Source organism: Tachypleus tridentatus, chromosome 7 (assembly GCF_004210375.1).
Source record: "Tachypleus tridentatus isolate NWPU-2018 chromosome 7, ASM421037v1, whole genome shotgun sequence".
NCBI classification, from domain to species: domain Eukaryota; kingdom Metazoa; phylum Arthropoda; class Merostomata; order Xiphosura; family Limulidae; genus Tachypleus; species Tachypleus tridentatus.
The window spans coordinates 54,252,952-54,265,140 of record NC_134831.1 but is presented as its reverse complement, the minus strand read 5'-3'; the positions used below and the strand labels follow the sequence as shown (position 1 = coordinate 54,265,140).

The following is a 12,189-nucleotide window of genomic DNA, read 5'->3' as shown; positions in this document are numbered from 1 at the left end:
AATATCCCTCTAGTAGCTCTGCTCGAAATTTTAAAGATATACAAGTAAAGAAGTTAATATTGGTTTAAGATTTCGAATTAAACACGATCTTCAAATCAGAAAGTCAGAGTAAAATGATGTGTTTTTAGATTTTAAGTTAATTAAATACTATGGGAAAATGTCTGAGTCAAAGTTATGTGAAGAATTCTTGTGACGTGTGATACTTCATAAGTACAGCCACATGACATATTTTTAATTTTAAAAGTTATTAACTATAAACTAATTAATTTTAATAGACAAAGTGTAATAAATAAGTGGTAGGAAAACTGTATTATTAGGTTTGTTTTAACTCATTCACAAAATTACGGAGACAAGGTTTTGAATATAAAATGCCCCAGTGTCATAACATTATGCCTGCGGACATATAACACTAGAAACCGGATGCCGTGGTGGGCAAATCACAGAAAGCCCATTGTGTGGCTTTGTGCTTAGTTAGAAACAGACAAACTCTTTAAGATAAAGTGGGTTTCAACAACTGGAAGGATGAATTTGAAATTCCATTAAAGTTTAGTAGCTTCGTTTATTCATTCAACAGTCGTGTGTAGAGACACGAAGCCATGTGTGAAATGTACAGGCGCTCAGTGACACTCCTGCCAATTCTGGCGATCTCTTTGAAAACCTCAAACAAGCTAAACGTTGCTGTGTGAGAAACAGAGCATCTCGACACTAAACTGGAGTAGTGTTTCTTATCATTTGTATCTGGTATTAATTACAGTTGTTGTTTTAAGTTCCGGATACTGGACTGGCGATTCCTAATGGTCATTACACTATGTAACACAAATTTTGTTCCTGGATAGTAGGTGTTATTTCTTAATTGCTTACGTTGTAAAAGTACAGAGAATAGCCACTTTTCCCTTCAAACTTTGCTTTTGTGACCTAGATAATGAAATTTAGAATTTAACCTATTTTCTATATAAAAACGGGCAAATTTGCACATTTTCATTTACATAAGGTCTGAATAAAACAACATATGAATCAAGATTTACATGTATTTATACTAAAGTAATACAAAAATGTTTGGAATTGAGTAGTTTTTCGCGATTTGCGACTGTAATGTAAATCACTTTCACATATCAGCCCCCAAATATAGTCTTCCACCATGTTTTTGTTATACGCTCCTTGGAAGCGGCGTTCAAAGTCCGGTATATGTTAGTAGAAGTGCTCGCCTTGCTCCTCTGAGTATGCTCCCATGTTCTCCTTGAACTTACCAAGATGAGCGTCAAGTATATGGACTTTCAGGGACTTCCGGCAGCCCATTTTGCTGTAGTTCTTCACCAGAGCCTCAATCAGTTCCACATAATGTTTGGCCTTGTGATTGCCCAAGAAGCTCAGTAGGAAAAAAAAAAAAAGCTTGGGACAACTTTGTCGCAGTGATACGGGGCTTAAGGAAGAAATCTCGAAGGCACTTGAAGGCTGCAGACTCCTTATCAAGAGCTGTGACAAATTGTTTCATAATACTAAGTTTTATTTGCAATGGTGAGAACAACACCTTCTGGAGGTCCACTAGTGGCTCACACTTGCCATTGTGCATCCTTACAGAGAACTCGGTCGGTTGTGGCCAGTGCTTTTTGTTGTAGTGCGCTTCGGTATCCCTGCTGTCCCAAAGGCAAAGATAACAGGTAAACTTGGTAAAGCCTCCTTGGAGACCCATCAGGAATGCCACCATTCTGAAGTCTCCGATAACCTCCCAGCCATACTCATTATACTTCAAGGCTTCTAGCAAGGTCTTTACGCTGTTTTTTTACTCTTTGAAGTGCACTAAATCAGCCAGGGAAAGAGACGGGTACTCATTCCCGTTATGGAGCAGCACAGCTTTGAGGCTTCTGGATGAGTTATCAACAAAGAGACGCCACTCGTTCGGGTTACAGGCAATTCCATTGTCTCGCACAGACCGAATACATTGTGGCAGAAGCAGGCATGCCAAACTATGCCTTGTAGGCTTCACACATTTTAGCAGATGCTGTCACAGAATACTTTTTCGCTCTTATCTTGATAAATTGGCCACGTACATAGCCGAATGAATCTGGAACATACTTGGAGCTTCTTGATGCCTTCTCTGATAAAATCAAACAGGTCTACGTGTTCACTTAGGTAGCTAAAACTAAACTGGTGAGCCACTGTGTATACATTACTATGGAAAGTTCTTGAAAATTCTCGTAAGTTCTATAACATTCTATAAAATTCTTGGAAGCTCGAGAATATTCTCTATTAGGTATTTACCACTGAATCTACCTGGAATGTTTTGGAAAATGGTTAAATTATCTGTCTTATGGTAATGTTTTAACACAAATATACACAATATACCTGCATATACTTGTATACTTTACTACCGCTTTCAATGTTAAAATATTATTAACTAAATTAAAATTATTGTTATACCTAAATAAGAATCAGAATTCACGTTATCCGGTTATTGTTTTTATTTGATTTAAAGCAAACTAGAAAACTTTTCAGCCCTTAGAACATAATGCTGTGATAACAACTATATCACGAGTCAAACCTAACACTCTCAGGGTAACGATTTCCTTATCACTAGCGAAACTTAACACTCTTAAGATAACTTTTCCATTACTAGCCAAACTTACTTAACAGTCTCAGGGTAACGACTTTTTCATCACTGACCATATTCAACATTTTCAGGATATCATTTCTCTTTACTAGCCAAACTTAACACTCTCATAGTAACAATATCCCCTTCAACAACTAAACATAACATTCTCAGTCAACTTCCCCATCACTAGCCAAACTTAACTTTCCCAGGATATCGTCTTTCTCTCTTAACTAGCCGAACATAACACTCTTAGGATAGTGATTTCCCTTTCAACAGCCAAACTTAACACTCTTGTGGTAACACCCCATTCAACAGTTGAACATAACACTATCAAACAACTTACCCATTACTAGCTAAATTTAACATTCTTAGGATACTGTCTTTCTCTTCGGTAGCCAAACTTAATACTCTCATGGTAACGAACTTTCCAGTCAATAATGAATTTTAATAAACTTATAACAGTTCGTCGCCAGTTCATGAATATAATGCCATTGTTTCTGTTTATTATGTAAATAATCGGATATCATTAGTTGTATCGCATTTTTTAGACAAGCGTGTATACTTATATCTTTATCACAACACTGGGCGTTTGTTGGGTGGTGCAATAAAACTTCCACGAGGGCTATTAGGAGTGTAGAAAAAATAAACGTTCGCACTGAAGTGGTTAGAAATGGTGAATCAAAAGTGGAAACCCAAAGCTTAAGAAACAGTGGCTGTAGTTGGTACTGTCATGAACACTTTGGATTCATTATGAGGAAGAATGGAATAAAGAAAAATTGTAAGGCATTTACAGTCGTAATCATTTGTTTTACGTAAACTAAACTGGATTTCGAAATATTACAGAAATCAAACAGTTAACTGTTCAAGTACACTTCTTAAACTTACTTCAGCTACTGTACTAAAAATTATTGAAGATCAGACCCAGATTCTTCTGAGAAAGAAGTGCAAAATATAAAACTCCGATTTTTCCAAAAAAGAAGTGCAAAATATCACTCGGATCCTTCCAAAAAAAGAAGTGCAAAATATCAGACTCTGATCCTTCCAAGAAAGAAATGCACAGAACACATCACTAAAAGGCTAGTCTAATTCCACTTTTACTGATTGAATTTTTTACTTTCTACACGACCACTTAAAACAGTTTTTCAACTGTGTGTGTGAATTCATGCTATATAATTAATACAAATTATGAAAAAAGTGTAGTTGAGTTGAAGCAAATTATTATAAAATTGTTAATGTTGATATTAAGTTTTATTGAACTGTTTGTTGTCACAGTTACGACAGAAAGTGTTCGTACCCCTGCGTCGTGAGTAGTTTTTTCCTTATAACTTAAAAAGTATCACGACTAGGATAATGAAAGTATAGTATATTATAAATATTATACTAACACACATCTACATAAATCTTAATGTGAATTTAACAACAAATAAACTGTTTATAAACAAATAACCAAACATAGAACGGGCAGAAAGTGTTCGTGCGTCTACTTTAATGGTCAGTATAGCCTTTCAGGTAAATTACTTGGCGCAATCTCTCTTCATAGCTCTCTATGATCGGTTGACAGTACTCGGCCGGCATTTTCTTCCATTCTTCTTTACAGAAGGCCTCCAACTCTTGCAAGTTTTTCGGATGACGTTGATGAACCCTGGTCTTCAACTCATGCCAAACGTTTTCAATTGGGTCGAGATCGGGTGACTGCGATGGCCACTCTAGAATGCTTATATGGTTCCTCTGCAACTAGAATTGCACATATTTCAATGTGTGCTTAGGGTCAGTGTTGTGCTGGAAGATCCAACGACGCCCAAGCCGCAAGTTCCGAGCATCATTCTTGATATAAGTGCCTAATATATCAACGTACTCTTTTTTTTTTTTTTCATGATTCCGTTGACGCGGTGAAGGCTGCCTACACCAGAAGATTTGAAGGAACCCCATAGCATGATCGATCCACCTCCGTGTTTAACTGGAGGGATGATGTTCTTTGGAAGATTTCGTTCCCCCTTCCTATGGAAAATATTGTGAACATCATTATGGCCGAAAAGCTCGATTTTAGTCTCGTCTGACCAAAGAATACTCTTCCAATCGGTAAAGGGTTTATCTACATGCTTTCTTGCATACCTCAATCGTGCTTCTAAATGAACTGGCTTTAATTATGGAGTTCTGCGAGAACGGCATGCTTTGAACCCAGAACTGTAGAGGTGCTTACTTCAACCCCAGTTTCCCTTACCAGTTTCTGAATGTCATTACGTGTTAAACGAGAGTTCCTACTAACTTCTCTAAGAACCTTTCTCTTGGTTCTCTCTGGGATTTTGGTGGGGCGTCCGGAACGAAGGAGGTTAGCAGTTGATCCTGTAAGCTTAAACTTGGCAATTATGCTTTGAACAGTAGATTTCAGCACATTAAGTTGTGTAGCAATACCGGAAAAAGACACACGAGATTTGTATTTTACAATAATTCGGTTTTTAAATCACTGGACTAAACAGAATTGTTACGGGAATATCAATTTTTTCGCACGTTCTGAACTGTACGAACACTTTCTGCTCCTCCTATTTTTGGTTATTTGTTTATAAACAGTTTATTTGTCGCTTAATTTACATAAAAAATTATGTAGATGTTTGTTAGTATATAACCCCTGCGTCACGAGTGGTTCGAACACTTTCTGTCGTAACTGTACGTCACTAATATTTTCAGAATATTTCTTCATTTTTATATTATTACATTAAGTCTACATCAGTACTTGTGCTAACAGCTAATATTTCTATCATTTATTTATTATTAATTTAATTAAAATTATCGGTAGGAATGTTCAGTATGGGAAATTTATTATTTTTATTAGTACACTTTTATTACAGAGGTTTTGCATTGTTAGCTTAATATGTGTATTTAGAACTAGCCTGAATCTCCTAAGATAGCCTAGCTGTGTGAGGTATTATTGGGTTTACACGAAAACGCCGTTGAAAGTGAAGGTACCAAATTCAAGGATTCATCCTAGTACATTCTATCTAATATCTATACGTAAGAATAATATATTTAATTAGCTGTATTCATTGAGTTGGTCAGGGATAGCCTGATAGTTAGGGCGTTTGATTCACAACCTGCGAGTCATGGGACCGAACCTCATCACAGAACATGTTTGTCCTTTCAGCCCTGGGGACGTTATAATGTGAAAGGCAATACCACTATTCACTGATAAAGGGTGGCCCAAAGGTTGGCAGAGGATGGTATTGATCAACTGCTTTCCTTTTAGTCTGTTACATCAGAAATGGGAATGGTGGCACAAGTAATCCTCGAGTAACTTTATGGAAAATCTAACAAAATAAACGAAAGAAGTTGATTTTTTTAGTTTCTCTAATTATGTAGTTTGCAGTAGTTAACATTAATTACACTTGTGTACCATAATCTTGGCCACTGTTATTAAATGTTATTTTAACGTTTGGCTTATGTTTGTTTTCTCTCCTTTATATTTTGTAAAAAATACTAAACAGAAAATCTAATTTATCATACTGTTTGTAATAATTAATGTTTGAGTTCCTAATTTTTTTTCTCTGCTCAACATTATCAATCTCTCACCATAAAACGTTAACTTAGAAAAGAACTAGTTACTTTTAGTGGCTCAGCGGTATGTCTGCGGACTTCCAACGCTAAAATCCGGGTTTCCCAATATTATTCTGAAACTGTTTTTGTGTACTAGATTAAATTTCGAAATATTTCTATTATTTCTTTGTCTTTTTTTTTAAATTTATGATTTAAATAGTTCCAAAATTACAGCTACTCTGTATAAATTTTGTTATAATTAGAGGAAAAATAAATCATTACAGTTTATAAAAATAACGATAAAATACAAAATCTATGAAGACTAAGTTTACATATTTCACTATGTCAATGTCATAACTATAAAAACAGTTTTAACCAAACGAATTATTTTTTTTATCTTTCTAGAGACATTAAACCAGACAATATCTTGTTGGATGACGAAGGTTGGTTTTGATTTAAAACCTATTAGTCGCTTCTTTAACATAATATCTTTAGTACATTTTACAGAGAAAGTTTTGAAAACCAGTGACTTTGCATTAAAAATACCATAGTGAACTTCTGCTTGTTGCATTTCTGTAAGGTTGAAATTTTATTTTCTCTTTCGCATTGATTTAAAATCCTCTAGAATAACTTCTTATATGGGATGTGGGTGAGAGAAAATAAAAATTTATTAAACATGATAATTTCCTAAATATATATAAATAATATCAAACAGACTGTATTTGTAACGTGACTTTGAACGAAATAATAACACTCCACACCTATACGATTTAAGTATGATAAGTGATCAAAACTCCCGTGTTCCAAGAATTTACGTGTGAAGTTATAGAAAGCATGTTATAATATGCCAACCACATTACATCTGCTACATCCAGTGCCGAAGAAGCCTTTCGTAATACCAGGGCTCATAAGGCCTGCTAGGATACGAAAAAGATAATAAGTATATCATTAATTTTGACGAATAACAACTGTTATAGTGTGAAATAGATTAAATAAATTGCAAAGGATAAAAAGTGTCTCATTAAGACAGTATGTACCTACTTGAAAGACCAGTTGAAGTTAAATGACATTAATATAGCTAGGTGCAAATTTAATAGATAGATTAATGATTACTCTTATATGTTATGGTGTGAAATAGATTAAATAAATAAATTCCAATTATTATCAATTTTATTTAAGTCACTTACAAATCAGATTTTTAAGAAAAGGATTAATAACATAATGCTGTTTATTTATGTTATTTTAACACCATTTGAATATTCTTTATTATTATCGTAGTTGAATTAATAACTTGTTTCTGGAAATCCTACAAATCCCAAATAAGTAAACTTTGCCATCCTGTTTCGATGTCCCCCATTGAGACAGTGGTAAGTATTAGGATCTACAGTGCTGAAATCAGGGGCTCGATTCTCCTCGATGGGCACAGCAGATAGCCCGATGTGACATATTTAATATAATTTACAAAGATTTCAGCTCCAAACTTCAACAAGTTTTCATTTATTTTTATGTCTTTATACAAGCATGTTCTTTATAACTTTTCTCTAGTCGAATTTGTTAGTTTGTAAGCTTAACGCTCACTGTTAAAAGTTATTATAATTTATTAGTTAAATTCCTTCAATCTTGCCGGTTAAAAAAAAACAAACGAATGAAACTCACAAAATGAAATGGTTGTTTTTTCTTTAAAATGTTATAGGCCATTTTAAAACTGTTCGCTTTAATATTTGACTAAAACAAATACAGTCAGAAAAAACGTTTTTGTATCTGTTTCAATTCGCAAGTTCTTTTCTTTATTGTAGGAAAACATCACACCCATTAACACAAACTACTTGATTTCGCTTTCAAGTTGCAGTAAACACTTATTCTCAATGTAGCTAATGGAAATAGTTATGATGAAGTTGTAATAATATGTGAATAATTTCAATAACTGTCCAATTGTGGTGTGAAGAGCCCACTCCATACTTTCATCTGTGGTCGCATTATAAAAGTGACAGTCACTTTCATTATTCGTAAAAAAAACTAAAAGTTCTTATGGCATCGGATGCTGCTGACTGGTTGCTTTCCCTTTGGTAAAATTAACAAAATTATAGATAACCGTATTTGAATTTTAAGGGTCCTGACGATTTAGCCCAAGAGCGCCTAAGACTTGTTATAAAAGAAAATGTTCAGAGGCAAATAACGTCATCGCTAGGTAACGTGGGATGAATCTGTTATTTCAATTCATCAAGTCTGGTTCTTAAATAAGAATTCTTCGTGACGATTCACAGACTTGAATAATTTAAATACAAAATACCCAATCTTCATACTTAGGTTTTAGGGACTTATCTTTTCAAATTCAAAGTGAATGGATACGTTCGCCATGGTTGCATCTGCTTAAAGCTATGACTCGTTAAGTGTGTTTATATATATATCCTGAAGGGTAGTACTTTTTTTACATTTGGGATATATTCTATATATAAGTGATATTTTTCAGTTATTTACTTATTAGATATATAAATTTAATAATATTTATAAACAATATAACTTCTCGGTATCCTTTATAACCACGTTTGTTTTATTTCTTCCAAAACAAAGTTTAACTCTTTAAAAACTACTTTTTGTTCTTCCAAGTTTTAAAATAGCTTGATCATTCGCACTTAACTACAGAGTCTAAATTAACTTCGTATTAACTGCTCTTTTTAGGTGTGTTTTTGTGTTTTTCTTATAGCAACGTCACATTGGGCTATCTGCTGAGTCCATCGATGAGAATCGAGCCCCTTATTTTATCGATGTAAATCCTTAGACTTACCGCTGTACCAGCGGGGTACCTTTTTGTAAGCCTAACAAATTTAAAATTAGTCGATGGCCGACCACATTTTAATCTTAAGGGGCCTATTCTGAATTCACGTTGATAATACTGTAATATAAAAGTGCATCATTGAATTTCATTCAATAATGTCCTCTCCTCAGTGGATTAGCGGTAAATTTACGGACTTAAAGTACTAGAATTTGAAGTTCAATTCCTAACGCCACACAGAGAGAAAAAAGTGCTAAAACACACACATATATATCATTCAGTAATTTTATTGTCACGTCTAAATGAATAGTAAACAAGGAAACCAAAAGGAAAGTATTTCTTTAGAAGTAATGGATGCTTTGGTGTTTGTATTTGCTGAATTCTTAAACTATGCAAGCGTTTACAATTTAAGTGTTAGTTCTTTGTCAGGTTTCATGCATTTACAAGTGATGGTGATTATTTCAGGTCATGCGCATGTTACAGATTTCAACGTCGCCACTGTGCTTAAGGAAGGAAGATTAGCTACTACAATCTCGGGAACAAAACCATACATAGGTAGGTGAATCTGGTAAATCGTTTTCACAGTTTGTTAGCATAACGTCTTCAGCGGCCATAAAGAATCTTAAATTTTAAGACTTCCGTGAAATTTAACAGATAACCTGAAAACGTCCCTCAACCCGGTAAAAGACTCCTCTTTTTTTTTTCTGTACATTTGGGACTTCCTGGGGTTGTTAGAACAGAAACAGTCTATTGTGTAGTTTTTTATTAACAAAATAAGTACGATAATTCTGAGAAGTCCGTCTGATGGTGGTGTCAGCTTTGGTCTGATGAAAATATTTGGTGTTTTCATGAATATGAATTTTTCGGAAATCGTTTAGTTTTTTTATTAACAAAATTTCTGAAAATCATCAGATTGGTAACAGTAGCGTTTTTATTTCGATCAGATGGAAACTATTTGGTGTTATCAGACAAACAGAACTGTGGTACAGATGTTCTTCTCATATGCTGTATACATATTAAGTCATACATGTGAGATAAATATCCAATATCAAGGGAAATTTTCTGTCTGTCTGTAGATACATCTTCTCCTAAGCGATTTGACTTATCCTAATCGAACTTAGCTTCATGATACTCTCCCATGTATTGTAAACTGAAAGTATTTTATAAGACAGGTATTGTTACTGCAGTAACTATTGTCAGTAGTTGAGTCTGAGCAAAACTCACACCACGACAAAATTCTACAAATCAAAGATTGTAAATAAGATTTTCGGCACGTTCGCTTGTTTGTCCCATAATAACTAAAGTATAATACAATACAAAACTAAAGTATAATACAATAAAATATCAATGTGAAAAATAACTATATTGCTACTGTTTAAGTTCCTGTTCTTTTCTGATTCGTACCACTTTACGGGGTATACTTGGGTTAGAATAAGCGCTTAAACCTGAAATGAGAAGTATTTCATAATTAAAATACTTTTAGAATATTTCTTACTTCTTGATGTGGACTCAGCAGATATCCCAGTATGGCTTTGTTATAAGAAAAAAATAACACACACAAATATACACTTCTTGATGTAGAATATAATTTTCCGTAGAAGTAAAATTCAATATTATTATTGAATCTAATAAAAATCTTGACCACATCTCTACAGTGAAACGAGCAGCTTTGTACAAGCTTCTTGACCCTATTTCTACACCTATACCATTTCTCCTATCTTACAACAATTTGCTTGGAGAATGAACCCTATTGAAAATTCACGCAGAGATTATGCCCATTTTTTTCAAGTTTGTGTGTGTTTTCCGCGTTTTCAAGAGATAAAATCCGAAGGAGTGTAGTCTCCTTGAAATAATCTGCACAAATTTTAACGTAAGACATTTAACGTTCACTTGAAATTATTTTTAAAGAAATCCCGTTATAATTAATAATTCTTTTTTACTTGTAGACTTTCACCGGATCTGTCGGGATTTCACCAAGGTCAGAGTTGAGTATACAATTTTCCACTCAAAAAATGAGTCAAATTGCAATTTACTTAATTTCAGAAGATCATACTAACTTTATGAGTTTTATTCACCACTTAGAGTGAAAACTCTACCTTAATTTCCTTAACATGTTTTTCAAGAAATCCCTTAAACAGCAGTAAATATACCCATATTATTGTTTTGTTCTTATGTGAAGCTTCGTCACACTATATCAATTTATATTTTGTACTGGTACTTAGGGTAAAGATACTAAACCTGTCTGCTGTTATCTTCAATTTTGAACTAGTAGAAGACCATACGCAGGTCATTTATAATCTTCCAGATTACCGGTTAACTTTTCCACAAACAAAACAAAAGTAATGTCACGCAGCTTAAAGTTTTCAGTCACTTCTAAAGAAATGGGTTATGCAGAATATTTTTCTAGGTTTGAACAGTAAGTACAGAAATTAAAACATATACCAGTGTAGGAAGGGAAAAGTTTTATTTCACAATGCTGTTATTGAAATTTCAGGCCTAGCACTTTCAGAATTCTACAGTTTTGGTCTGAAGAAAGTTCAAACGAACTTTATCTAAATATGAAATTTTAAAACAATTCGGATCACATCATAATTTCATAATTCATTGGATCACTTCATAATTTCATAATTCATTGGATCACTTCATAAGTTCATAATTCATAAACCAGATAAAAGGAATGGTATAGTAATTTCGAATAAAAATATTATATAGATAAAATTTTGAATTTTCTAAGTGAAAATTTTAAATTTAAGAAATTGTAATTGGATCCTACAATAACGAAAGAAAGACGTTTACAAAATTATTTGTTAAAAATTAAGAAAGAACAGTTGATATTGGATGGATTACCTAAAATATATACATTTCCCTTCAGACCAACTGCATGAAGTATCAGTACGTTCATTTACAAGCTAGCAAAGCTTTTGTAGGCTTTTTTTCGAATTTCATGTAATTATTTGAATTTACAGTAAAAAATAATAATTTTGAATTCATCAAAGATGTATCTATTCTGTGTTACGCATTATAATTAATCTCGGACGAGTCTCCGATTTTATGTTATGTATACTACATATTAAGATTTCAGAGAGCCGAATATTTTAATTTGAATTAGAAGTTAATAAATTAAATGTCAAATTTATGATATTTGCCAACAAAATTGTTACACACAACTTTCTTTCTTGACACAAATATATTTTATTATACAAACAACAATACAATTTTGTAATAACGGTTTTCAGTACAAAAAGTTATTACAAATATTGGCTTATATACCAGAGTTTTGTAAATTTACAAACTATAC

The 12,189-nt window shown here is 33.4% G+C and overlaps 1 protein-coding gene across 5 annotated transcripts in view; it reads left to right on the top strand.

The window, feature by feature from the left end:
* Nucleotides 1-12,189, top strand: part of LOC143255682 (serine/threonine-protein kinase 32B-like) — a 75,747-nt gene that overhangs the window by 39,963 nt on the left and 23,595 nt on the right. For all 5 annotated transcript variants that reach the window (XR_013030786.1, XR_013030787.1, XM_076511731.1 and 2 more), the window contains 2 exons: nucleotides 6,524-6,561; nucleotides 9,357-9,446. Coding sequence is in view for 3 of the 5 variants with exons in the window: in XM_076511731.1 (XP_076367846.1) it covers nucleotides 6,524-6,561; nucleotides 9,357-9,446 (128 nt within the window). In the remaining 2 variants the exon portion in view is untranslated. The remainder of the gene's footprint in view (nucleotides 1-6,523; nucleotides 6,562-9,356; nucleotides 9,447-12,189) is intronic.